Below are 27,747 nucleotides of genomic sequence, written 5' to 3'. Positions count from 1 at the left end.
TTTTGTTATTTTTTGTGTGTGTGTGTGTTAGCTTCAAGTGCTAGCTACTTCCGCTTTGGAGTTCCGGGCAACTTCCGCAGCGACAGCAGGGCAGGACAGGACAGAGCTTCATGGTGGCAAGATTCAGTCTGTTGATGAAAGACCATGGACAGAATACGTACGTTGTGTTTTAGCGGAAGATAAGCATATCCTTTAAATATTCCTAAATAACTTAAATGTGTTACAGTTTGCTTTCTTGCATGCGGAGCTAGTGAAGGTTTCAGTTAAACTATTACTTCAATCAACACCAGATCGTATGTACAGTTGACTTTACTGATCTAATGTCTGTAGCAGGAACTGTTTTCTTGGTGCACTTCATCTGCTAAAGTCTAATAGATCGATTTTTATAACAACCTGCGGTTTACATGTGTGAATAAAGCTTTGATGGTTTCTGTAGTGTGGTTTATGTGTACGGTAGAAAATTAGAGTCACTGGACGAAAAGAATAAAGTGCATTTTTAGTGTAATCTCATAATTCTGACTATTTCCCCATCAGAATTATGACTTTAATCTCAACATTCAGAAAAAAAAGAAATCTGACATTAATCTCAGAAATAGGAGAAAAAAGTCAGAATGAGATTAACCACCGGGGGATTATATAGGGTTTTTTCTTTTTTACATATCCAAAGATTAATTTATTTTGTGTTCAGCCAGTATTGTTTTTTCACGACCCACCTCTTTTGGAAATGCAACTTCTACTTTGTGAATTTTTTCAACTCTTCTGACGTCAATCTCAGAAATAGGAGCTAAAAGTCAGAATGAGTAGAACTAACTGAAGAGTCTTCTTCTTTGAATTAAAGCCAGAATTCAAAATTTTATCTCATAATTATGAGATGAAAGTTATAATTTTTTTTAAAGACTATAACCCTCTTCCAAATATGTGTCTGTTAAAGAAGCATCTGTGTTGTTTTGAGTGCAGATGTGCCCCCTGTCGGCCCCATGGACCTGCCGCTGTCCCTGCTGGAGATGGGGCGCTCAGGAAGGTTTGAGCTCATCACACACCCGCTGCCTGACCAGCCTTTGCCTCCCCAGAGCACGGTCAGTACAGGGCAGGTTTACGGTTTAAAATAATAAAATTTCACAAGCTTGACACATCAAACGGAACTATTATCTGTTGTTCCTCTTCTTTTATTTGAAATCTTTACCAAATTGCCCATAAGAACAAAATTCCACCCTGCCTATTTCAGAAGAGAGATTTATACTGGGGGGGAAAACATATATAGTGCAATATGACTATTTTATATTACCTATGAAAGAAGATCAAGCATTTCTCCTGCCTGGTGCGGACCACTGTTAAGGTGGATATTTGTTTTATCTGATGTAGAATTACCAGCATGTCAAGACAAAAAAACTGACTGTAAAGTATGTGTTAGTGTTGCTGCTCCAGGACCTAAGCAAGTTATCAAAATCAATTCCATTTCTCTACAGAAAAAAAATTGGAAGAGAAAATCCTGCTATCAGTTTGTGACTTTAAGCTTGAGTGAACTTGTATTATGCTGCTGCAGGACACAATCAGGAAGAAAGTTTTGGATTAGCCAAAGACTTTAACCTGATTGAGATGTGATGGCAGGCACTAAACCAGGCTGTTTGTGCCCGTAAACCCTCCAGTGTAGTTGAACAATTCAGGATTAAAATTTCTCCATAAAATTGTAAAATTCCTACTACCAGTTATCAAAAACGCTTGACTGAAGTTGCTGTCGCCAAACTGCATGCTATGTTTATGAGGAAATTATAGTTTCACACAAGGTCATGTTGGTTTGGATAATATTTTTACCTTAATAAAGGAAATTATCAGAAATTTCTTTACTCTGGCTATATAATACAGTGAAATATTTAAGTGTAAAATAACAAAATCCGAAGAAATTTCGCAGCACTTCAGAAGTTACCATTTTCCTTTTGACTGCATTATTTGTTCTCCTATTGTCTTTGAATTAATGTTGTATTTTGCAATTTTTGTCTGTTATCCTCCAGCTTAATTTAATCTAAGGCTGGACAATAAATCAATAACAACACATATCATGATAGACATTAATAGATAAAAAATGAGAACAGAACAGAATATTTCATAAGTTCACTGAACACCGATCCAGAACCGCAAAGCTTTCTGTGAGGAGGTTGAGAAGCTTTAGCTTTAGCTTCTCAACCTCTCAGTTTGGTGGAATCAACTGACTCACTCTCTCTTTGGTTACCTAGCAACTCACTCATTCTGTGGTTACCTAGCAACAACCTGCTGAGTAACTTGTGCAGCAACAGTTTAAAGTTCCGCCGCTTTTTAATTTTCTTAACTGGTAAAAAATGAAAAACAACGGCATGAGGAGAAAACTGTGGATAAAACAGGAAAGGTTATAACACCAGTTTGAGAGTATTTTAGATATTTAAAACAAACAAACAAAAAATGATCAATGTAAACCAATATGAAACACTAATATTGTGAAATGTTTTTCGGCCTTATCGTCCAGTCCTAATCTTATTGATTAATAAATGGGGGAAAACCGTAATATTTCTGGTCTTATCCCTTCCTCCACAGCTTCCCCATGGACTCCCACCCACCAGCCTGGGCCTGGAGAGAGAAGTGGAGAAACGGTTTCTACAGGACCCGTCCTGGCTGCCCATCCATGACACAGACTTTGCCTTCCAGAAGTTTCTCAAGTATACCACACTGTTTATCATCTTGATGTCATTATTGAACACTCACGACTTATCATTTCACTCATAAGAGATGAATAATCACCATCATAATGATATGTTGAGGAAGACGCGATATTTTCTGTGTTTTTCTCCCCAGGGTAACTGAAAGGAAGGTTGATGTCGACTCTTTGCTCAGCTGCGGCCCGTCTCCGCTTCACTCTGGGCTCTCGGTCGTCAGAGATCCAACCACAGGGATGCTGCTGGACTTCACAGAGGTGACGCTTTCTCTTCTTTACACCAATAAGCCACTCAATCTCTGCAGAACTGTTGTGTAAAACTGCTGCATTAATGCTTAAACTAACCCCATCTCACTAAATAAACCAATATCTGTACTTTTTTGGCTTGTTTTTTTAGGTTTTACTTGAAAACACTGGCCTGTCAGCCAAAAACTCGCTGTCACTGCAGCGTCAGCCTGGGCCTCCTTCTGAAAGCCTTCGGGGAAGCAACACTAACTACCCCTTCCTTCCCGGTGAGAGATATTGATATATTGATCCAGAACTTCCTTCCTGCTGTGATTTGTGGACAGGATTGTCCAGAGGTTTTAAACTCGTCTCTAATTTTTTTGTGCTATGAACCGAGCAGAGTTTCTTGCAATCTGGCTAATATTTCTTTCAGCATGTCATGACAGCTATGATACTGTCATATAGCAACAACCTTCAGTCAGAGGCTTTTTCAGATTCGTTGCAAGACTGACCCCTACTGCAGAGGCCTATAGTGATAAACTGTCCCAGAAATTATTGCGATAAATGATAGCATTGTTGTTTTGAGACCATTTTAAAGTAATATATTGATAATTGCACAATAATGTAAGTTTTTCCTCTCAAAGACTAACATAGTTAAAATTTTATAAAGAACACTTAACACTAGAACTTGATGACATTTTAAATATGCAAAATAAAACTCAATAACCGAACATAAAAAAAAATGTAAAATAAAAAAACACACAACAGAAACCATAAATGAAATTTATTATAACATCTCTTTGAACAAAACTTTCCTTGAAAAAATATAATCAGAATGAAAAGTATCAAGATCATTTTAATTTATAATGTGATTAATTGATTGATTAATTGCTCACTGCGACAGGCTTACTACTGGAAATCTTTCCTTTCCACAGCGTCATCATCTATAAAGACCCTTTATGATATGAGTTACAGCAATATTTAATTTCCATGTTGGTTAAATAAAGTATCATTTCACTGAATTAAATTGAACAAACAAGACTTTTGTACAGAAACTTAAAATAATGTAAAGATGTTGCTATATAATTTGGCTAAACTTTATCAACCAATCTTACAATAGGTTTTAAAATAAAACATATTTTGGTAAAGTCTAAATAAGGTGAAAGAAAAATGTTAACCTTAAAGTAGAGCTTGCAGAACTGCTGGTTGAAGCCACTTGAAACATTTACCAGAAGCTCTGGATCCTTTGAAGCACAATATTAAGAAGAAAGATTATTTTTGCAGAGTTTTGCTTAAAGCAGCTGATCAATCTTTACCTTTTGATTTTTCACAGGAGGAATGGAGGAACTCACTCTGGACCAAATTAAGACGAGATCTGAGCAGGAGGAGGAAATAGACTTTGAGAAAGGTTGTTTGTTTGTTTTTTTCTCCGTTTTAAGAGTATAAGTTTGTAAATCACCGCCACAAAGGAAATAACATTTCATGTTATCGTTTACCTCAGATTTACTGAAAATCCCTCCTGGACTCAAAGCTGGCATGGATTTCTCTGACACAGGTTTGGTTCAAGACATTCAGAAAATATATAAATTTGCTCTTAATACTTTGAGATAATTTATTCACTGGTTCCTGCTTTTTCTATTTGCTCCATAAAGATGCCAAATTAGCAAAACCAGAGGTGAACCTCATGTCTCTGCTGTCCACACTGGAGGACATTCCTGATCTTCTGCCTGAAACAGAGGAGAAGGAGGATGGCAAAGCAGGAGAAGAGGCCGTCAAACTTCCCAGGACTAACAGCCTGGAAGACCTGGGAATAAAGGTGTTTCTTTTAATATCACCACTACTACTATTACTACTACTAAAACTAGCCTGGAGGACCTGGACATCAAGATCTGCTATTTAATTGGACTTCTCCTTCTACTATTAACGCTGCTAGGGGTATAGAAAATTAATTCACTTACGATTAATTGCCGATTAATTGTTTCTTAGATTAAAATTTGTTCCAATAAATGAAGTAACAAAGTCCTTAGACCTTCTTTTAGTGTTGTAGTTTGACCGCCATCCAGAAGAGGGCGCCTCTGTTCATTCATAAACCAAGCAGTAGGTACAGATTTAAAGATGGCGACCATACCAGAATGTGGAAAGGAAACGGTCCAAACGAACTCCGGTGTGTTATGCAAAATACACTTTATACGGTTCTGTTTTGAAATATTATCTTTTATTTTAATATTCAGCAACTTAAGAGATTCCGGGTTTGTTATCGTATATTTTATAAAAATGTCAGAGTTTAACAATGTGTGAAAACCACAATTTTCGAACACGTATGGAAAAGACTGGTTAGCATCTCGTCTTTTGTACGTTTTTAATGCTGGTCCGGTTTAAGGGGAAACGCTGTTTATAAGTTATTGATATAAATCATGTGATGTGAATTCAGACAAAGTCGATCATGTAAGCAACATATCAGAAGGAGGAGGTACGGGTCGGTTTCTAAGCTAGCCGTTTCCATCTTTTGTTAATACCGCTGTCTATAATCCAACCAAGTGTGTTAAGTTCACAGACAAATTAGCTCGACTCGAACAAGTAGAAACCGTGAATTAACTGACAAAAACAACTTTAGAAAACAATTTCAGTCGCTCCGTTCAATACTAGCGTCCTTCACTTCCAGTGTCCATCATGGCGCCTCCAGTGATTAATGATCAAGTGAAGTAGGATCAATAGTTCTTTCAAGTCAGAGGACTCCAAAACTCTTTACAGTCACTCATACACACATTCATCGGAAGTAGGAATCCAACACACTTCAAGTGAAAAAATTTTAAGGACTGACAAAATATTTTTTTATATTAAAAAAATATTTTTTATAGAATTAGACAGAAAATGCAGCATAATCAACTCTTTAGAACATAAACTGGAGTGAAGTATTTTTCTCCTCTGAACAAAAACCTTGTCAATGTTTTAATCTTACTAATGTTTAATGCATCACATAAATTGGTAAATGAAAATATGAAATAACTGGACTTATTCTTGCTGTAATTAATCACTTTAAAACAGAAGCTTTTAATAAATTAATTTTTTTGTCCGTCTTCAGGATGCAGAGATTTCCCGTTCCCAAACACAGGCTGGAAAAACAGACAAGTCAAAGCCAAAAGAGAACGCAGAGGAGAAAAAGAAATGGGCCATCCCTGTGGACATTTTGTCACCCTGCGAGGATTTCTACAAACGCATCCCAAAACCGGCGTTCAAGGTGGCGACTCGCATGTGATTCATTTCTGAGTTATCTCTGTCTGGCTGCGATGGAGCGTCCGCCGGTGCCTGACTGTCTGCCTTCCTCCGTTTCAGTGGCCCTTTGAGTTGGACACTTTCCAGAAGCAGGCTGTGCTGAGGCTGGAGGCCCACGACTCCGTGTTTGTAGCCGCTCACACCTCAGCCGGCAAAACGGTGGTGGCTGAGTACGCCATTGCTCTGTCCCAGAAACACATGACAAGGTGAGAAACTGTTGGTGCAGCTTCATTACTGCCTGCCTAAAGCGGAAGGAGGAACATATGAGATATAATGGCAGGAATTTGACCGTTTCTCATTTTCTGTAAATAAATACAACATTTTTGCTTATAATTTCAGAGACATGTTGTCAGTAGTTCATAGAATAAAATAACAATGTTCATTTTACTCCTCAAACATTTACCCATGAAAAGTATATAGGTATATGACCGTTTATAATTTTAAGCAGTCTCTTCATTTTTTCCAGAGCTGAATGTGTACATAAATTGATTTAATAAAAACAAATTAGTTTTAAACAAAGGAGTGGAAAAATGAAATAAAACTCAATATGTTGGGAGTTTATGTGACTGAATTGCAGGTTAAATGGATCATTTCTGCAGCAAGTTTATCGGATTTCTAATCTCTTGTTTTCTGTAATTTAAATCTTTTTAGTGGGCATTTATAAAGGCACCACATTACCAAGTGATTAGCATACTTTGTTAAAAACCCACTTCTCTCATGAGCCAGAGGTCTCAAGTCACTGTTGACTTCAGGAATATTCTAAGGACAATGAAACCAACATCTGGTTTCAACGAAGCTTTTCTGACTCCACCACTAGATGGCGCTGAAACAGAATAATCAAAATATGAATAAAGGTTTTAATGTTCTGAATTTATCTTTATCATCAATAATCCCGTCATAGTTGGAGCATTATTTAGTAGGGCTGCATGATATAAGAAAATCTTTCAATGGGGGTAATGTTTGCAAATGTTGCGATATGTGTCTGTTTTCTTTCTTTCAAGACAAACAGAAAATTAAACCAACTATTTTTGTTTAGATGCTAGTGCAAATATCTTAGTACAGTAGGTAACTTTTCAGAAAAATAGAAGCTTGTTTTAAGTGAATAATCCCATAATATTGATCTTATAAGCAGACATTTTTGCACTAGAAACTAGACTTAGTGAGATTTTGTATTTTTGCAGCGTATTTGTGCTTCCAGGACTACACACTGGTACTGTGATGTATTGATAAAATATATTGTTCATGATTATTTCATAAAAAAACATTTTGTTAACTCCTTATCCAATCCAGCTTTACTTATAAAGTATTTTAAATTAGGATCAAAGTGTGAAACAGAATACATTAAAACACTTAAAACACAACAAATGCCTTTACAAAAACACAAAAACATGAAATACAGAACAGTTAGTACTACTAATGATCCTAATTCAACCTGTTTGGACCTCTGGGTTTTTCTAGGACCATCTACACGTCTCCCATCAAAGCTCTGTCCAATCAGAAATTCAGAGACTTTAAAAACACTTTTGGGGACGTTGGACTCCTGACCGGAGACGTCCAGCTCAGTCCAGAGTCTTCCTGTCTCATCATGACCACAGAGATCCTCAGGTACCTTCATGTTGAGTATTTTGCTTTCATTATGATGAATAAAACGTCTACATCGACTTGTCTTGCTGCTTTCTTTGAGGTCGATGCTGTACAACGGCTCAGAGGTCATCAGAGACCTGGAGTGGGTGATCTTCGACGAGGTCCACTATATTAATGATGCCGAGGTCAGGCAATTTCCCTGGAGGCTTTATTTCCTCTGCTTCCTCTGAGAGAATAGCAGTTTTTCTTCTGTTTGTGTTCCCCAGAGAGGGGTGGTTTGGGAGGAAGTGCTGATCATGCTTCCTGATCACGTCAGCATTATCCTGCTCAGCGCCACGGTGCCCAATGCTTTGGAGTTCAGCGAGTGGATCGGGTAACTGCTTCAAACGATTATTTTAGTAATCAATTATTAGGTTTGACCGATTGTTGAACCCTCTGAGTGGCCGCCTTACTAAAATTATTCAAGAGTACATTGTTGACTCATTGAGGAGGTTACAAACAAACTCAAAAGGTTTTGCTGCATCTAATGATTATTTTAGTAACTGATTATCTTATCAAATATTCTGACGATTAATCTGGTTATTAATTTCAGCCCTAGTAACTTCTCAAAGCTAAACTGGAAGTTGGAGGCTGTAAATCTGTTCTGAAACTCCTGACCCGAGTCCTTTGGTCCCCAGTCGTATTAAGAAGAGGCACATTTACGTGATCAGCACCATGAAGCGGCCCGTACCTCTGGAGCATTACCTGTACACCGGAAACAGCACCAAGACCCAGAAGGAGATGTTCCTGCTGGTGGACGCTGCAGGAAACTTCCTCACCAAAGGGTACGTCTCTCCAGCCGCTCGTTTAGACGACACCAGTGACCGGCGTCTCTGACCGGCGCTTTTTGACATCGGGTCTCGGAGGGAAACTCTTCTGCAGCAGCCCAGCGGAGGTGTGAAGAGCTGTGCAGGTGTGAAAGCGCATGTGTGCAGAACGGATGACTTCAGGGTTTATTCTACACATGCAGGGGGAGAAAACAAAAACAATTGTGGATAGCACTGTACTACTTCATCTGTTCAGCTTACCATAACTTACTTTATTTTAGTAATTTTACAACTTTATTCTCATAATACTATGACTCTATTCTCGTTTTAATTCCGTTTTATTCTTGTGTAACTTCTTGTGATATTGACTTTACTCTGGTAATTTTATGACTTAAATTATTTTCCGTTATGGGCCTAATACTCTGTTGTACGTGAGTTAAGCCTTACAGTGAAGTGGAAGCTAGTGAGACGTGTTTGATTGATATGCTAAACTCACAGTGCCATCTAGTGGCCTGGCATGACAACTACAGGTGATGTCTAAACGTGGAACTTTTTCCACATGAGTAAAAATACCGGCTGTTTCCAGGCGGCGGTCTCGGTAAATAAAAATAAAAATTTGTCTGTTCAGCTACTACACTGCTGTCGATACAAAGAAGGAGCGGACCAGCAAACACGCCCAGTCATTCGGCACAAAGAGCACGCCTCAGCACACCTCAGCCAGCCAGGTAATCGTCCTGCGTTGCCTCTTGGTTCCACTCACCATCACAGTTTTTGTGTTCACATCTCATCCTTTTTGTTTCCCTCCAGGACCGAGCGGTGTGGCTCACGCTGCTACACTTCCTGTCCCAGCGGCAGCAGACCCCGGTGGTGGCCTTCACCTTCTCTCGGACGCGATGCGACGAGAACGCCCGCTCGCTGGACTCCATGGACCTCACCACCTCCATCGAGAAAGCGGAGATCCACTCCTTCTTCCAGAAGAGCGTCAGTCGGCTGCGAGGAGGAGACCGGCAGCTGCCGCAGGTGAACAGCTGCAACTATTTAAACAACGAAAGTTGATCTGTACTGAGGTGTAAATCTGTTATTCAGAAGATTGTAGAAAAGTTATTTAAATTCACAGAGGGACGGATTCAAATCTATTTAGTTCATTTCTGATGATTATGGCTTTCCGTTTCTGAAAACCAAAGTGAAATTATTCAGATATTTAGAATATTATACACTGCAAAAACAGTGTATAATACTTGGTATTAAGTACTTGGTACTTAATACCAAGTACACTTGAATTAAGACAAAACCAACTTAAAGGTAACTAGTTAGTTTCATGTTTTTCATGTATCTGTAAAACATGCAAAATCAACCTCAGATCTAAAACCTACGGAAAACCTGTCTTGTCTTGTTGACTAACTGTTCCTGTGCGCTGTAGCAGAATATGTTGTGATAAACGGACTTCCTTTGCAGATCTTGCTCATGCGGGACCTTCTGAAGAGAGGCATCGCCGTCCATCACAGCGGGATCCTCCCGATCCTGAAGGAGGTCATCGAGATGCTTTTCTCCCGAGGTCTCGTAAAGGTCAGTCGCTGTTTGTTTTCAGATTAAAGTTTGGTTTTAGATGATGCAGAATTCAACATTTTCAGGTTTCTACACTTGGATCTGAGTCTCGGATGCCTCTAAAGCTCAAACAAACACAAAGCCGTTTTTGGCAATAAGTTCATGCTTTTTTGGTGTCTTGAAAATGTGCTGTTTTAAATACCTCCTGATTGTTAACTCACAGTGCGCCATTGCCTAGCAACCCCAGCAGGCACAACCTGTTACCTAGCAACCCAAGCTAAGTTCCAGCACATTAATCAGCTGGTTTTACCACTATATGATCTTTATGCAGCTGAAAACTCCCACTTGTGGGACTAGTAAAGGATTATCTTATGAAACTTTACCAAACCTTACCTTACCTTGCCTTACCAAAAGGAGGTTTTCTCTCAGAAAACCTGTTAAGCCCAGTGGTAGGGGTGGGATAGCTAACATGTTTTTGAGTTAAACATTTTGTAATGTTGACAGAAAATGTTTAAATATTACTTGGTAATTGTGTGTTATTGGAAGACATTATTAAAAAATACCTAAATCCCAACTATAAAGTCTTAAAAAGTCACAAAAAAATAAAATAAGCAATGCTAAGCCTGGTGGGGGTGTAAGTAAAGCCTGGTGGCCCGCCAGGCTTATAATATACTGGGAGAAACCCTGCACTCTGTTGACCCATCATCCAGAAACTACTTGCTACATTCTTGTTGATTGTGCAGGAGGATCTACTTCTGCTTTTCAAAGATGTAGAGTTGTATAATTGCGCACCCGTCTGCATCCATTTTCACGTGTGAGTTTAAATGTTGAGTTAGGACCATGAACAATAAAAGTTTATTTGGATTTATATGGGCTGCACAGTGGCGCAGTTGGTAGAGCTGTTGCCTTGCAGCAAGAAGGTTCTGGGTTCGATTCCCGGCCTGGGGTCTTTCTGCATGGAGTTTGCATGTTCTCCCTGTGTATGCGTGGGTTTTCTCCGGGTACTCCAGTTTCCTCCCACAGTCCAAAAACATGACTGTCAGGTTAATTGGCCTCTCCAAATTGCCCCTAGGTATGAGTGTGTGTGTGCATGGTTGTGTGTCCTGTGTGTCTCTGTGTTGCCCTGCGACAGACTGGCGACCTGTCCAGGGTGTACCCCGCCTCTCGCCCGAAACGTTGGCTGGAGATGGGCACCAGCACCCCTCCCGACCCCACTGAGGGAAAAAGGGTGCAAGAAAATGGATGGATGAAAATGGATTGGATTTATATAGAGGCTCTAAAGCTAAAACGATGATTTTGTGCAAAAAATGTAATGAACATGTTTGGTATCGCCCATAGATCTATCCTAACCTGTTCAAGCAAACATAATGGGACATTTAATAAGTTGTTTGCTGTAATCTCTTCTCGCTCGTTTCTGTCCCCAGGTGCTGTTCGCCACGGAGACATTTGCGATGGGAGTGAACATGCCCGCCAGGACCGTGGTGTTCGACAGCATCAGGAAACACGACGGCACCGGCTTCAGGAACCTGCTGCCAGGTTTGAAGCGCTCCCCGCTTTCTCTGTCATTGGACAGACAGCCGCATTTTGATCCAATCGTCTGCATTTTGATCTGCACTTCAAGGCGAATACATCCAGATGGCGGGCAGAGCAGGAAGGAGAGGCCTGGACGCCACAGGAACAGTCATCATTTTGTGTAAAGCGGGCGTTCATGATATGGCCGATCTGCACGCCATGATGATGGTGAGTCCCTCCATGTTCAAAAACTCACAGCAGAGACTTTTGCGATGGGAGTGAAAATGTGCCGTTTCAAAAGATAATTCTCCACTCATCATGGGCCTAAATCTTTATTATATATACAACCACCAGAAAAACACAGTAAAAGATGCAGAAAAATGTTTTTTTTAAATAAGAAAATAAACATTTTATTGCCCAACATGCAGCAGCAAAGCATTCATTTAGTGAACTTGAACTTGAAGAGGTTTGGGTAGAAAATATGTATAAAGTTGTTTTTATGTTAAATGCAAAATGTATACATATTTTGTATAGTTTTGGCTTAATTACTGCTCTGAATATGTTGGGGTGAAATGACCATTTGCTTTGAAAAGGTCATTTTCATAACAAATGACCTTTTTTGAATCTATATTCTCCAGTTATCGATTAATCGATTGCTAAATTAGTTGACGATTATTTCAGTTCACCACGATTAATCGTTTCAACCAAAGTTTTCTATCCTTCCTTGCTTTGTCGGGAAATAAATGTATATAAATAGAAAAATAGAAATAAATAGACATTGATTAATAAACAAATATAACCTGCAGTTGAGCTTTCTGCTGACAGTGTCAGAAACAGTCTGGCCTGATTTCTGTCTGTTCGGTTTAGGGAAAGCCCACCATCCTCCAGTCCCAGTTCAGACTGACCTACACCATGATCCTAAATCTGCTGCGGGTCGAAGCGCTCCGAGTGACCGACATGATGAGCAGGAGCTTCTCTGAAAGCCACAGAGACACTCAGGTGATGTCTGCAGAAAAACCACTCGGCAGCAAACAGAGAAGCAGCAAGAGGAAGTCGGTCTGAAAGCTGACGAATAAATCTGTTTTTCTTCTTCCTGCTGTTGCAGGCACACGAGAAAAGGATCAGCCATCTGAAGCAGATGTTGGCGTCTCTTCCCCCTCTGGAAACAGAGGGCCAGCTCTCTGATATCTTGCCTTATTATCACATAGCAACAGAGATGCAAAACACCAGAGAAGCCCTGCAGGTAACACCAGTCAGTTGATTAATAAATAAATATAAAGCACATTTACTGCAGAAAGTTTCGGGAACAGTCCAGTTGTGTTGTTGTGAATGTAAAACAACAATACTCTGCACTCCCATTGGATTCATTTATATTTTGACTTTCTAAATTCAAGTTCACTCAAATATTGGATGCTGACAATCATACAATGATTATTTGTTTCATTCAGAAAAGGTGCTCTTCTTGTTAAGTGCTAGAGCCAGTACTACTTAAAGCACCACAGTAATCTTAACATGCTTGAAAAGGTGCAGGAAGAAGTAAAAACAACTTATGATCCCCACAAACTCATACCATGTTTTCAGATGGACAACCACAATATATATATATATATATATATATATATATATATATATATTAGTTTAGTCTGATGTACAAGTTGCTGTGACAAGACGCTGTGGGGCATTTATATATGTATATATATATATTTATATATATATATATATATAAATGCGGTATATATACACTGCTCAAAAAAATAAAGGGAACACTTAAGTGTTCCCTTTATTTAAAGGGATAAAGGGAACACTTAAGTGTTCCCTTTATTTTTTTGAGCAGTATATACACCGTATTTTCCGCACTATAAGGCGCACCTTCAATGAATGGCCTATTTTACAACTTTTTTCATATATAAGTTGCATAGAATAGACGCTGCAGTTAGGGTTGCCACCCGTCGAGCCGATACGGGACATGATTTGCTCCGTTCTCTACAAATGTAGAAGTGTAATAATAAAGAAGTGGTCCCCGAGTACTTTATATAATAGTCTGATCCAGTCATTGTTTCACTCACGGTGTTGGCGATATTGTGCCCAACTGCTTTCTGGGTAACACAGACCAACCGACACGCTGCCGCCACAGTCTCTGTCTCTCGCCCCCCACCCCTCCGGCTTTAAATGTAGTCGAAGCACCCCGGATGAATATCTAAAGCCACTTTGTTGGCATAAAGAATGTCAACAAAACAGTTTGACTCGGGTCGGCGAGGAGAGCTTTTCGCGACTGGGCCGGGGCGTGGCCTGACGATGGTCACCCTTCTCCGTTTTCGCACAGCATGTTGGTGGAGAACGTGGTGCTAAATGACCTGCAGACGACCTGATTATCAGGTCGGTAGGTAGGTCAGTCAAACTTTATTAACAAACCAGCGTTCTGACAACTATCCCAGCATGCACCGAGCACTTCTTCTTCTACGGGGGAAAATGAAGTCGGCGGCTGCTTACCGTAGTTGCTAGACCTGTTGTGGCTCAATATTGGTCCATATATAAGGTGCACCGGATTATAAGGCGCACTGTCGGCTTTTGAGGACATTGCTTTTGAAGGTTTTTAGGTGCGCCTTATAGAGCGGAAAATACGGTATATAAAATAAATGTTTATATACACTGCTCAAAAAAATAAAGGGAACACTTAAACAACACAAGTAAATCAAACTTCTGTGAAATCAAACTGTCCACTTAGGAAGCAACACTGATTGACAATCAATTTCACCAGCTGTTGTGCAAATGGAATAGACAACAGATGGAAATTATTGGCAATTAGCAAGACACACTCAATAAAGGAGCAGTTCTGCAGGTGGGGACCACAGACCACTTCTCAGTACCAATGCTGTCTGGCTAATGTTTTGGTCAGTTTTGAATGTTGGTGGTTCTTTCACACTCGTGGTAGCATGAGACGGACTCTACAACCCACACAAGTGGCTCAGGTAGTGCAGCTCATCCATGATTGCATATCAATACGAGCTGTGGCAAGAAGGTTTGCTGTGTCTGTCAGCGTAGTGTCCAGAGGCTACAGGCGCTACCAGGAGACAGGCCAGTACACCAGGAGACGTGGAGGAGGCCGTAGGAGGGCAACAACCCAGCAGCAGGACCGCTACCTTCACCTTTGTGCAAGAAGGAACAGGAGGAGCACTGCCAGAGCCCTGCAAAATGACCTCCAGCAGACCACAAATGTGCATGTGTCTGCACAAACGGTTAGAAATCGACTCCATGAGGATGGTATGAGGGCCCGACGTCCACAGATGTGGGTTGTGCTCACAGCCCAACACCGTGCAGGACGCTTGGCATTTGCCAGAGAACACCAGGATTGGCAAATTTGCCACTGGCGCCTTGTGCTCTTCACAGATGAAAGCAGGTTCACACTGAGCACATGTGACAGACGTGACAGAGTCAGGAGACGCCGTGGAGAGCGGTCTGCTGCCTGCAACATCCTTCAGCATGACCGGTTTGGCAGTGGGTCAGTAATGGTGTGGGGTGGCATTTCTTTGGAGGGCCACACAGCCCTCCATGTGCTCACCAGAGGTAGCCTGACTGCCATTAGGTACCGAGATGAGATCCTCAGACCCCTTGAGACCATATGCTGGTGCTGTTGGCCCTGGGTTCCTCCTAATGCAGGACAATGCTAGACCTCTTGTGGCTGGAGTGTGTCAGCAGTTCCTGCAAGATGAAGGCATTGAAGCTATGGACTGGCCCGCCCGTTCCCCAGACCTGAAGCACATTGAGCACATCTGGGACATCATGTCTCGCTCCATCCACCAACGTCACGTTGCACCACAGACTGTCCAAAAGTTGGCGGATGCTTTAGTCCAGGTCTGGGAGGAGATCCCTCAGGAGACCATCCGCCACCTCATCAGGAACACGCCCAGGCGTTGTAGGGAGGTCATACAGGCACGTGGAGGCCACACACAATACTGAGCCTCATTTTGACTTGTTTTAAGGACATTACATTAAAGTTGGATCAGCCTGTAGTGTGTTTTTTCACTTTAATTTTCTGTGTGGCTCCAAATTCAGGCCTCCATTGGTTAATAAATTTGATTTCCATTGATGATTTTTGTGTGATTTTGTTGTCAGCACATTCAACTTTGTACAAAACAAAGTATTCAATGAGAATATTTCATTCATTCAGATCTAGGATGTGTTATTTGAGTGTTCCCTTTATTTTTTTGAGCAGTGTATATATGCTACACATATATATGTATACTATATATATAGTATACATACACATTTGGTATACAATAATACAGATATATATTTACATTTAATATAAACATATATATGTTCATATAAAATAAACATATGGCAATATATTTTTTATGCACATACAACATTTATTTATATATAAGTATACCATATAATACATGTATAGTATACATACAGACATCTGTCTATATAAAATAAATATGGCTATAAATTTTTATACATTTATAAAAATAATATAAAAATATTTATATATATATATAAAATAAACATATGGCTCATATATATAGATGTTTTTCTATGGTATTTTTAAACCGGAGCTCCCGGCGAGAACCAAAGTTAGAAAATATGTCTGTCCATCCCCCCCGTCCCTCTGGCCATCCTCCCATCTCTCTATCCATCCCCCCATCTCTCTGTCCATCCCTCTGTCCATCCCCCCATCTCTATCCATCCCCCCATCTCTGTCCATCTCTCTGTCCGCCCATCAATGACAGACCGATGTATCTATCATGAATGTTTTTGTATGGTCATGTCAGACCGGAGCACCCGTAGAGAACCTAAGTCAAAAAGTCCCTCCTTCCATCCGTTCCTCTCTCTATTCCTTCTCTCCCTTCAGTAAAAGTACTTCCACCATCCCTCCTTTGTGTGGTTTCTGCCTTTTACTCTGTCTTTTGTCCGTCGAGAATTTGCTTTTGCTTTATATTTGCTGTCATTGTCCGAGTCTTCAGTCTCTGTTCTAGCTTTTGAACATCTGACTTTGGACCCAGACCTCCCCTTCAATTGATTGTCGCTTTCGTCTTCGTGGCAATCTGTTGAATCCTCTGTGGACGTCTCCTCAGCTGTGGGGCACGAACTGCGTCTTCTTCGGGAGGAATCTGTTGACTCATCGTCTGAATTATCTCCAAATAGTCTTGAATCAGGCGTTAGTCTTCCTAGGGGTAGTGGATATTTCTGGTTGGAATCTGTCGACTCTTCAGTCATGTGCTCATAATCTGTATCGCTTGAAGACTCATCTGAAAATTTTTCTGGTTTCCTGATTGCATTCGAACTCTCCGCTGAAGAAATGTCCGACCTCAGTGGATTATAAGGTTTAAGGTCCCCCAGAAATTTCTCAATTTCTGGTTGGAAGGCCTTATATTCCTTCAGGAAAAAATTGATTTTATTCTTGAAATAATTCAAGCGTTTGTTCATCTTCTCGTCTTTATTTGATTCCAATTTAAACTTGGAAATCTTTCGTTTGGTCCCGAGTTTTACTTTTGCCTTCAACTCATCAATCTTCTTTAGCTGCTCTTCCTCGGCCTGCTCCAGATCTTTGATCTTCTTCTCCATGTCTTTGTAAATGACCTCCCAGGAAAGTTGGTCTGAAAGTCTGTCTGTTAAGACCACAACCACCGTTTCTAACTCTGTGTTGAGGGCTGTGAGCCTTCGTTTCTCATCTACTGCGCACAGAAACTGGTATTTCAACATGGGCACATTGGTCGCTTGATGTCTCAACATTTTGATCATTTCCACTAGTTTCTCGTTCTTTTCGACTGCTACCTTCAATTCTTCCTGTTCCGCCGCTACTTTCTGCTTCACAGTGACCAAGTCGTAGATTTTTAATTTCTGCCTTATCTCTCTAAAGTAGCTGTCTTGAAAGGCCATCATCTCCGTGCTTTCCCTTTCCTTCTCTGTGAACTCATCAAATAGTTTAGTCTGATGTACAAGTTGCCGTGACAAGACAGCAACATTTCTTCTCAACTCTCTGTTAAGAAATGTCAGCCGTTCCTGCTGCTGCTGCGCCGCCATTTTCAAAGATTTCATCACAGGTGCCTCAAGTAGTTGTTCGTTCATGTTTTTCATCACGTCAAAAAGCAGATCTCTCCTTTTGCATAGGCCGTCCACTTTTTCTCTCTCATCAATCCAGATGTCAGACTCCAAATTCAGCTTAAAGAGCCGTCTTTCGCATTCTTTGAAAAACTCCCTCTCGTCTCTCTCCAGTTGTTTCCGGCTTTGATAACGGCTTCTGCGCAGCTTGGCGTTCTCGAGTTCTGCGTTGATTTTCAGGAGCTTCTGCAACGCCCTCCTGTTCTTCCTGCGGACTTTTTCAGCATCAAACACAGGAACTGTGTCTTTCTCCTTCTCGGCTTTATACATTTTGAGATTTTTCTCGCAGGTGAATCCAAAAATGTCAGAGCTAAACAAAATGTAGGTCGGACAGCTTCAGGGCCAAAATCCAACTGGAGAGAATTCTGATGACTCACAGACAACAGCATCAAAGGATGACATCATCAGTCTGTGTGTGACATCATTGGTGTGATGTCATAACCATCCATCAGGGCTCTCTGTTTTATAATTGTTGCTTAGACATAGACGGAGTTTGTCATTCAATTGTAGTTTTAAAAACTTACAAATTGAAAGAAATGTTGTAGCAAGGCTCTAATGATAATAATAAACAAATAAGTAATAATAAAAGTATTGATGTAAAGATGCTTGTGTGGCTTTTAAAAGTGTCCTGAAAGCTGCAATTCCCTCACCGTCTCAAGTTTTCTCAGTAACAGGCAATCTAACATCTGCAGTTTTCCTCAGAAATGTTTGTTTAAATCTAAATTACTTAAATTTAGATTTTTGTCCAACGGACTCACCGAAAATCAAATAAAAACGCAGAGCGCCGTCCTGGTTTACAGAACAGCAGTCCTGGAAAATGTGAGAGCGTGGAGGGAGTTTTAAACCCGGAAAGTAAACGTTGCCATGGCGATTCAGTGTGGTTGCCCAGGGCAACCCCTTAAAGAATTTGTGGCATTCTACATTGTTAAATCTGTCCACATGATTGGATGGATGATCTTTCTCTCTACATACCTGGGGCCTGCTTTGCCTCCTGAATGCCTTTAAACAATTCAACTATCTGACCATTTGTTGTTGCCTTTTAGTTCGTTTTTTTAATGGTTTTAAATGTTAGTAAGTCACTGAAATTCTTGCCTTTCGTTATTTTTTTCTTTATTTTTAAAAACATAAATAAATTCACCTTGTCCAAATCTTTGGAAACCGCTTTGGAAAAATAAAACCAGTATTTAAATTGACATCTGTTGCTCTGCTTCCATTGGGAAGCAGCTTAATGTTGGTAAAACGTCATTATGAGGCGTCAAATTACTTCTTTTTTTTCCCCCCATTTGAGAAAACATAGGGGCACCCAAATGACCGTTACTGCATGACGGATATATATATAACTTAATTTCTTAAAAGTCTGACACTTTTTTTTATTTCGGGAAAAAAAGGTATTCAACAAATTTACTTTGTTTTTCCACTGATATATCAGTCATGTTAACAGCTTCATTAGTGTAACATTCTATGAACATTTGCGTTTAGATCTGACAACTGTGGAGCTGATAATCGTTCATTTTGTTTTATATTTTCAAGCGGACCGTCTAAAACACTGTTGGGTTTACCAGCTTAAGGCGATTTATTTTGTTTTAAATTTGCAGAGAATATTCTCAGTCTCTCATGAGCAATTACATTTTTGACTCTCTTAATAGTTATCTTCTGTTTTAAAATACGTGACAGGAAACTTCTCATTAAGCATTTTAATGACTTGTGTTACTTTTAGGTAAATTATGAACATCCCTAATTGGCTTCATATTTACCTGCTGTCTTGTTTTCAGAAAGCCATCATGGAGTCTGTGAACGGACTCAAAGCGCTGTCTGTCGGTCGAGTTGTCATCGTCAACAACAAGCAGCATCTTAACGCGCTGGGAGTTATTCTACAGGTAGAAAACACACCCTGGACTCGGGGATTACGCTCTCCCTTTTTCTCACAGTTGTAAACATCCAACCTAATTTCTTAAGCTTTTGATCATCATGTATTCAAGTATACTTTTTTCATCTGTGAGCAGTAAAAAAAAACCCATCTTGGTGAGCCGCTATTAGCAGCAAGTGTGGAATTTCTTTGTTCTATTAATAACTCCGTCTTGTTTGTTTTACAGGTGTCCAGCGACTCTGTGAATCGCACCTTCACGACGCTCATCATCTGTGAGAAGGGGAACGAGGAAGTGGCTGGAAAGGCTGAGGACAGCACGTCTTTCCAGCACCTGTACAACACAGCTCTGTTCATACCTGAAGGTAGAGCTGCACAAACCCATAACATCAAAGTAACAGTTTATTGCGCCTCTTTCTATGGACCCCTTGCATGTTATTGCTTACAGAAAATTTGCGCCTGTGCACAACGCCGGAGGGCAAAAAGATGATTCTTTTACGTCCCATCCATAGCTGCGCTGCCGTGGTAGAAACATTTTATGAACTTAATGAAACCTGGAGATGTAGGTATTATTAATTTAGTGCAGTGCGCCACAGCAAATGGAAAAATAACGCAGAAAAAACATCAAAGAACAACTCAAAACTACTCGTATTCTTCATTTTTCTCGCTCTGTCTGCTACGCTACAAAGACTCGTTGTCATAGCAACTGATAATGACGCCACTTTATGTTTCAGGGTTCAACACCAAAATACACTCAAACATTTCCCACCAAGAACAGAACATTCAGTTGGTTACAGTATTAAAAGCTGGATGCCTGTTTTGCGATTATTAAGTGATCGCTGTAGTTGATTAGCTAACCTAACACTGTGGTGGTTGATTAGCTACCGCTGCTATTAGCTAACCTAACACTGCGGTGGTTGATTAGCTACCGCTGCTATTGGCTAACCTAACACTGCGGTGGTTGATTAGCTACCGCTGCTATTAGCTAACCTAACACTGCGGTGGTTGATTAGCTATCGCTGCTATTAGCTAACCTAACACTGCGGTGGTTGATTAGCTAATTTAAACACCTGCTCTATTGATGATCATCTCACCTTTTTTAAAACATTTTTAACTGAACTGAAACACTGAATTCCACACCACATCTATATGTTGAGGTTGTCAAAGTCAAGCTAGCATAACTGAGCTATTTCCCTCTTCCTCGCTATTTATTTTCCTAATTAAATCTTTTTATTGGCCTTGCTATCTAGTTGTCGTAGTGTTGACGATGAGTCCCTTTTTATTTTAACTGTCAGGCGCATATTAGAGATCTAACACGTTATAACGATAACTTAACAACTAAAACCAATGCTAGTCATCGTCTGCTAGCAGCTTTTTGCCCTCCAGCAGGGAGGCAGTTATGACGTCCATAACTGCTTTCTTTTTATATGTAAACAAGCAGGCCTTTCAGATGCAGGATAATGTTTTTCTGACGTTGTCTTGCTGGTTTTGTCAGGTCCATGCAGCCACACGGTGCAGAAGTTAAAACTTCAGGACATCTCCGCCATCACAGTGAAAACCCTCAAAGTGATTCCCGACAGGATAATCGATAACTACAACAAGAGGCAACAGCTGCGGTTCAGGTGCCGTCAGCATCCATCTTTCATGTTTTAATGAAGGGATTGGGACCCAAACCTGTTTCTGAGGCCATTTTTACATTTCCAATAGGGGCGAGCGGCATGGACTTAGAATTGTGTCGCAATATTTTGTGGTACTATAGCGATAACGGCAATCATTTACGCTCCTTGGTGATTCAGGGCCGACCCTCCCGGACAGGCCATCTCCACGGCGACACAGGAGCTGCTGCGCCTGGCCGAGGCGAACCCGGGCGGCGTGGCCACCCTGGACCCGGTCAACGACCTCCAGCTGAAGAGCGTGGACGTGGTGGAGGGCTCCATGAGGCTCCGCGTGCTGCAGGACAGCCTGCGGGACTTCAACTGCGTCCACTCGCCCACCTTCGCAGAGCAGGTGTGTTTTTCTGGACGTGTTTAGTGTAGAGGGATTACCAGTCGACGTCACGTTGCGTCGGCAGCCGCTCTACTGCACATGTCACCTTCAGAACAGGCGAGAATATATATTATTCTAACTATTTAAACTATTTACAATAATAATTTACAACTGGCAGGGACTCATTGAGAGCTGATGATCTTACCGTGATCTAGTTGCTTTGACATGGCTAGCATGTTAACGTCCGACGTTTCGGCCGTTTTCTCTCGTCATTTATCGACTCGCCTGCATTTAATGCGTCATTAAGACGCATTTCACTCACAAATGTCAATTTAGTAACATAACTTATTTTATTACGCTGTGTTAACCAGTTGTAGTACGCCGACAACATGCTAGGTAACGTTAAAACAGCACGATCAATTCGGGTAACCACGGCAACCAGCGAGCGTTTAAGCCCGCCCGGCTCCTTCTGCAGTCAAGTCCGCTGTGTTTACGAACTAATAATCCAAACATTTAATAGACTTAGGATTAATTGTCGATTAATTAGATCCAAATTAGTTCCAGTCGTTTATTGTTTAGTGTTGTAGTTTGGCCACAATCCAGCAGAGGGCGACAATGGTCATCCTTATGTTTGACTTTAATAGTTTCCTCTGTCAGTATTTAATACAACTGACTCAAAATAATGTTTTGTTTTTTTTGTTTTTTTTCATCCGGCATATTATGAAAAAATTTGAGTTTATTGTTGCAAGAGAAATGAGAATTTTATTTTTAGTTTTTTTATATTTGAAGATATTTTAATCATCCAAAATAAAACATGACGGAAATAAAAACCACTTAAAACCAAAACCATGAATAAAATGGATTATGTCTGAAAAGAAAATTGCCCTTCAGAAAATATTAATCATCTGAATGGAAATTGAGCTCATTTTAATTTTCCATGCGCTTAATTGATTAATTGCTTATTCCAACAGGCTTGCTTGCATCCCTAGTTTAATAATCATCTTCTTCCTCTTCTTTATATTTCTGAGAGGCACAACAAATACAGGACAAAGCGGTATTAATGAGAACAGAATATTTAAAGAGCTAATTAACACCACAGCTCTACTTAAGACCCTTGTTTTGTAGCACGCCCTGTTTGTTTCGTTTTTATCCCTGCTCCAGTTTTCCTTCCATCTCTCCATCAGTTTCTCCTCGAGCTTCATAATAATATCAAACTCTAGCTTTAAACATCTGCGTCTAAGCTCTCAAAACAAGCAGCTTCAGTAAGGTGATGTAACCCGTTTCTATAATTAAACCTACAGCCGCGGCTGAACGCCGTCTCACACGCACAGTGTGTCTTTTGAGCCACCTCTCTCATTACTCTGCATAATAAAAAGATCTAACTCTCCGTATCACACCCTCCTCTTATCTGCCCTCATGTCTTCAGTCAATATTCTGGGTTTTATCTGCTTATTAATGCAGTGTGGATGAATAATGAGAGATGTTTGTGCAGTCATGAGGAATGAAAGTAAACCGCAGTTTAACCCTGAATGGAGAAGTTATTAATAGAAAAAAACTCAGATCCTAGAGCTAATGGACTCGGCAAGTTTTGATCTAAATTTCTGCACTGAAAAGAAGATTATCTTACACAGGAGCCACACTGCAAAAACACAAAATCCTACCAAGTATTGTTTTTCTGGTGTAAATATCTTTGTACATCTAAAATAAGACAAAACTGACTTACAAGTAACTTTTTATCAAGAGCTAAAAAATCGTTAATATTGATAAAAAAGTACAACTTTCACTGGCAGATTATTTCACTTTTAACATTGGAAAATATCTTGTTATAAGTGAAATAATCCGTCAGTTTAACACTTTTTAAAGTCAATATTAAGGAATTATTGACTTAAAACAAGCTAATATATCTTGCTAAACAAGTTGCTTGTAAGTCAGTTTGGTCACATTTTAAGAGTATTAAGATATTTCCACTAGAAACCAAACCAACAATACTTGGTAAGATAGTTTTTGCAGTGTACAAACCTTCACAGATCTTGTTTTTGTTTTTACTAATATTAATATCAAGATAAGATTAGAATATGAAACAGGTGAAACAAATGATAGCAATCAGTCTTTCACACCTACAGATCAATTATTGAAGCATATTTTTACTCTTATTTTTACTTTGTTTGAATCCTCTTGTAGGAACAGGAATGTATCTAGATGCAGATTTTTCATTTCGGCCTCATTTTTCTCTAATAAGTAGCATCAGTTTAAGTTCAAATTAAATAACTTGGAACGTTACCATCTCGCCTTTTACTACGTCCCAAATTGTGAAAACCTAAAACAGAAAGAGGAAACATTTTCTACCGTTAAACATGTTGCTTCAAAGCCTGATTGTTTCTGCAGTGTTTCTGTTTTACGGTTCATCTCGTGTGTTGCTCTGTTTTGGTTCCAGTTTGCTCGTATTAAGGAGAGGATGAGCGTTCAGGAGGAGCTGGACCGGCTTCTGTTCCTGGTGTCGGACCAGTCCCTGATGCTGCTGCCTGAATACCACCAGAGGATCAAGGTTTGGATCTTTCCACAGAGTTTCTGTTTGGTCCTTAACAGTCGATCAAATTGTGTTGAAGACTGAAGTTTGAAGGAAATAATTACTCACCGTGAAATTGATCATGGTTTATTGTGTTTAACTAGAAAATTGGGATCAGAGCGGAAAGTTTTTTGTAAAAGTACGATTCAAGTTTTATGTACTTTTACTTAAAACTTTGAAGAGCTGATTGAAAGAGAGAAAAACTACATTTACAAAACTCTTACAGGATTTTTCTCTTTGACTTGAACTACACCGTTACAAGGCATAACTACTTTTACACCAGATATACTTCCACAGCTTCCTTTCCTCTAACATGTGGCTTTAAAAAGGGCGTCTATTATGCAAAATTCACTTTTTTATGTTTCTGTTTGGGTTTCAACTCCTTCTAAAAACAACTCAAGCATTAAAAAAACACTTAGCTGTTTTTAACAATAAGTTAATTTCTGTTTCAGAAACTACCATTTGTTAAGTCACATTTGGCATTACTTAGCAACCCAACCCTGTTACCTAGCAACCCAAGCAGAGCTCCAGCACATTTGGTCAGCTGGTTTTACCTCTTTATGCGCTGTACAATGGCTGCTGGAAAAGATAGGTGCTTTGTTGTTGACTTTCCATCCAGAAACCACTTGCCGCATTCTTGTTGGTTGTGCAGGAGGCTCTACTAATACTTTTCAAAGATGTGCGGTTGTATAACTGTGCATCTGTTTGCAGCCATTTTCACCTGTGAGTGTAAACGTTGAGTTGGGGGGCAGAGGTCGTGGCCAGCAGCTGACTGTTTGGATTTAAAGCTGCAGTATGTAACTTCTACACAAACATGTTTAATCCATATTTATTAAGTGTCACCATGTTGTGACCACATGGTTTGAGACGGATAATTTGTCAAAACATCGATCTCAACTTCCTCCCATTGCTACTATTGTGGTTTTCAAATATGCACCGCTCCTGGTCAAAAACAACCAATCAGAGCCAGGAGGAGGGTTCTAGCGCTGTCAATCAACCTCGTGTACATGCTACTTAATGTACTAATGGTGGAAAAGCAACTTACCATTACAGGAAAGCTGTCATCTGTGGCTATGCTAATTAGCCTTAGCATTGGTGTCAGGCTACGTTGTGATGAACCAGCTGTAGCGTAACAGAGACGTAACAATTTATCATCTAGCAGAATCTGTTACCGTGACAGGCCTACTAGAGCTATCCTAACCTGCTCCAGGATTTTAAGGAAGTGGGTTCAGTCCTGCAGTCGTTCGTCAGTCTTGATCCTGACCAGGTTTGTTCATCTTCCTGCTCTGTGGCCCTCAGGTCCTTCAGTCGCTGCAGTACATCGACAGCAGCGGCGCGGTGCAGCTGAAAGGCAGAGTGGCCTGTCAGATCAGCAGCCACGAGCTGCTGCTGACCGAGCTGCTGTTCGAGAACGTCCTGAGCCCGCTGGCGCCCGAAGAGAGCGCCGCCCTGCTGTCCTGCCTGGTCTTCAACCAGAACACGCAGACGGAGCCGCACATCACCAGCACTCTGAAGGAGGTGAGGAGGAGGAGGAGGAGGAAACGGGCTCTGCTCCCTGCGCGTCACGGAAAGTAGTAGTTAATGAAGCGCCGCGTTGCAGAGACGCCGCAGTGACTCATTTTGTGTAAGGCTGTGTTGACCTGATGCATAACGTCCTGCAGAAAGGACAGCGAGGCCTCGTCTCCTGACTCACACCGGGTCACGTATTAAATCACTTTCTGCTTCAGAGTGTCGGGAGCAGCCTCGACATGAAAGAGCTTTACTGGAGCTTAAATTAGTGATGACCTGAGTCGCTGTCTGGAAGAAAAAAAACACAGATTTCCTGGGAAAAGATCCTCCTGTTGACACCCAGCAGCAGCTTGTAGAGTCTGACAGGTTTGATCCACTTTGTCCCGTTTCTCTCCTTTCAGAGCATCGAGCGCGTGCTGTCGGTGGCCCAGCGGATCGGGCAGCTGCAGCGGGAGTGTGGGATCGCACAGACGGCCGAGGAGTTTGTGGGCCAGTTCAAGTTCGGCTTGACTGAGGTGGTGTACTGCTGGGCCAGAGGCATGGTGAGGATGTCCACGTTGTGACCCAGTTCTCACTTTTTACACCACATTTCTTGCAAACTGCAGCGTCCGACTGTTGTAAGAGTTGTTCATTTGAAACCAGTAAACCCTGATGCATCTCTTGGGGTTTTGTAGTAATTGAAGGAGCGTTCACTCTGGCCACTTTTAGAGAGTTTGATTTGTTTATGGAGGTGTAAATGTGCAATCAAATCCTGAAAAGCAAACTCCTGTACGCCTAAAAACCTCCGTCTCAGCTGTTGAATTGAACTCTGACGTAATTCAAACGGATTTGTGAATCAGACCAGAGGCCACTCCAAAAGCAGGGCATTCTGGGTAAATACAACCAAGCAAACACCATAATCTAGCGTTACAGGACAAAATGGCTCGTGGTCTTTTGCAAAAGACAAAAGAAAAGTCGTACAAAAATCTGACGCCACTCCATCGTTGCTTACATTTCATGAGGAGGAAGTTGAGCTCATTTGTTCTTCAGAGGTTTCTGTGTTGTTTCCTTCAGTGGTTCTTAATGCAGCGCCACCACAGGCGAGGAGGGGAACAGGTTGTCAAATGGTTTGTTTGACACAGTGCAACTTCAAAAAGAACCGCAGCAGCTGAAAATGTAACAAATGTTGCAATTTTGGTCCCCAGTTGAACTGAATCAAATGGATTCAGTTCACCTTAAACTTCAACTCGTTAAGAAAATGTCCTTGGGGTGTTACGAGAATAAAGGCATAAAAATATGAAAATAAAGTCAACGTATTACAAGAGTAAATTTGTAATATACTTATATTTATTCTCATATTTTTATAGATTTTTCTTGTAATATTATTATGACTTTATTCTCATGATTTTATTACTTTTTACTTTATTTTTTTAATATTGACTATTGTAATTTATTTTTTCTTAGCGTGGCCATCGTGGTCATAGAAAAGGAATCAAAAATAAAATCGATTAGAATAAAAATAGAATCTGAATGTTATTTTTCAGCCCTACCTAATGATGTCACATTAACTCGAGCTGGCCTATAAATAAAGTGTTTTTGAATCATATTTAGTTATCGCACCTGTATGCTCCGTTACATTAATCCACCCATTGATTTATTGATCAGTTGCTCCACTAACTGATCTCCTGTCCTGCTGCAGCCGTTCGCTGAGATCGCGCTGCTCACAGACGTGCAGGAGGGCACGGTGGTCCGCTGCATCCAGCGCCTGGACGAGGTGCTGAAGGAGGTGCGGCAGGCCGCCCGCATCGTGGGAGACTCCGTCCTGGGCAGCAAGATGGAGAAAGCCTCGTTGGCCGTCCGCAGGGACATCGTCTTCACCGCCTCCCTCTACACCCACTGAGAAAACGAACCTGAAGGAAGAACGAGCCAATCATGTAGAAACTGGACAGACAAGGAGGGGGGATGTTTGTGCCTAAAGAAAGTGGAAGCCAGCTGATGTTTACATGGAAATCTGGGAGAGATTTTAACTAACAGACCAAATACTTGAGGAAAAGGACGTGGAGTTTGGGTTGTAAATTATTGTACAGAATTAAAATCTGTTCCCAAAATG

The 27,747-nt window shown here is 40.7% G+C and overlaps 1 protein-coding gene across 1 annotated transcript; it reads left to right on the top strand.

Annotated features, from left to right (window-relative positions):
- The first annotated feature begins 41 nt into the window (after window positions 1-41).
- skic2 (SKI2 subunit of superkiller complex) lies at window positions 42-27,747 on the top strand. Its single transcript, XM_008422762.2, has 29 exons — window positions 42-157; window positions 958-1,076; window positions 2,566-2,687; window positions 2,824-2,941; window positions 3,081-3,195; window positions 4,242-4,316; window positions 4,410-4,463; window positions 4,561-4,724; window positions 5,991-6,146; window positions 6,242-6,387; window positions 7,640-7,786; window positions 7,866-7,950; window positions 8,032-8,138; window positions 8,443-8,589; window positions 9,200-9,296; window positions 9,379-9,591; window positions 10,027-10,137; window positions 11,541-11,652; window positions 11,738-11,856; window positions 12,496-12,627; window positions 12,734-12,871; window positions 19,506-19,610; window positions 19,827-19,962; window positions 21,093-21,219; window positions 21,394-21,604; window positions 24,018-24,128; window positions 25,449-25,667; window positions 26,060-26,200; window positions 27,337-27,747. The coding sequence occupies exons 1-29, from the start codon at window positions 145-147 to the stop codon at window positions 27,535-27,537; spliced, it is 3,741 nt and encodes a 1,246-aa protein (XP_008420984.2). The 5' UTR covers window positions 42-144; the 3' UTR covers window positions 27,538-27,747.

This window comes from Poecilia reticulata, chromosome 11 (genome assembly GCF_904066995.2).
Source record: "Poecilia reticulata chromosome 11, P_reticulata-male-v2, whole genome shotgun sequence".
Classification (NCBI taxonomy): Eukaryota; Metazoa; Chordata; class Actinopteri; order Cyprinodontiformes; family Poeciliidae; genus Poecilia; species Poecilia reticulata.
Note: the sequence above shows the minus strand (reverse complement) of the source record. Positions and strands in the feature narration are given on the sequence as shown.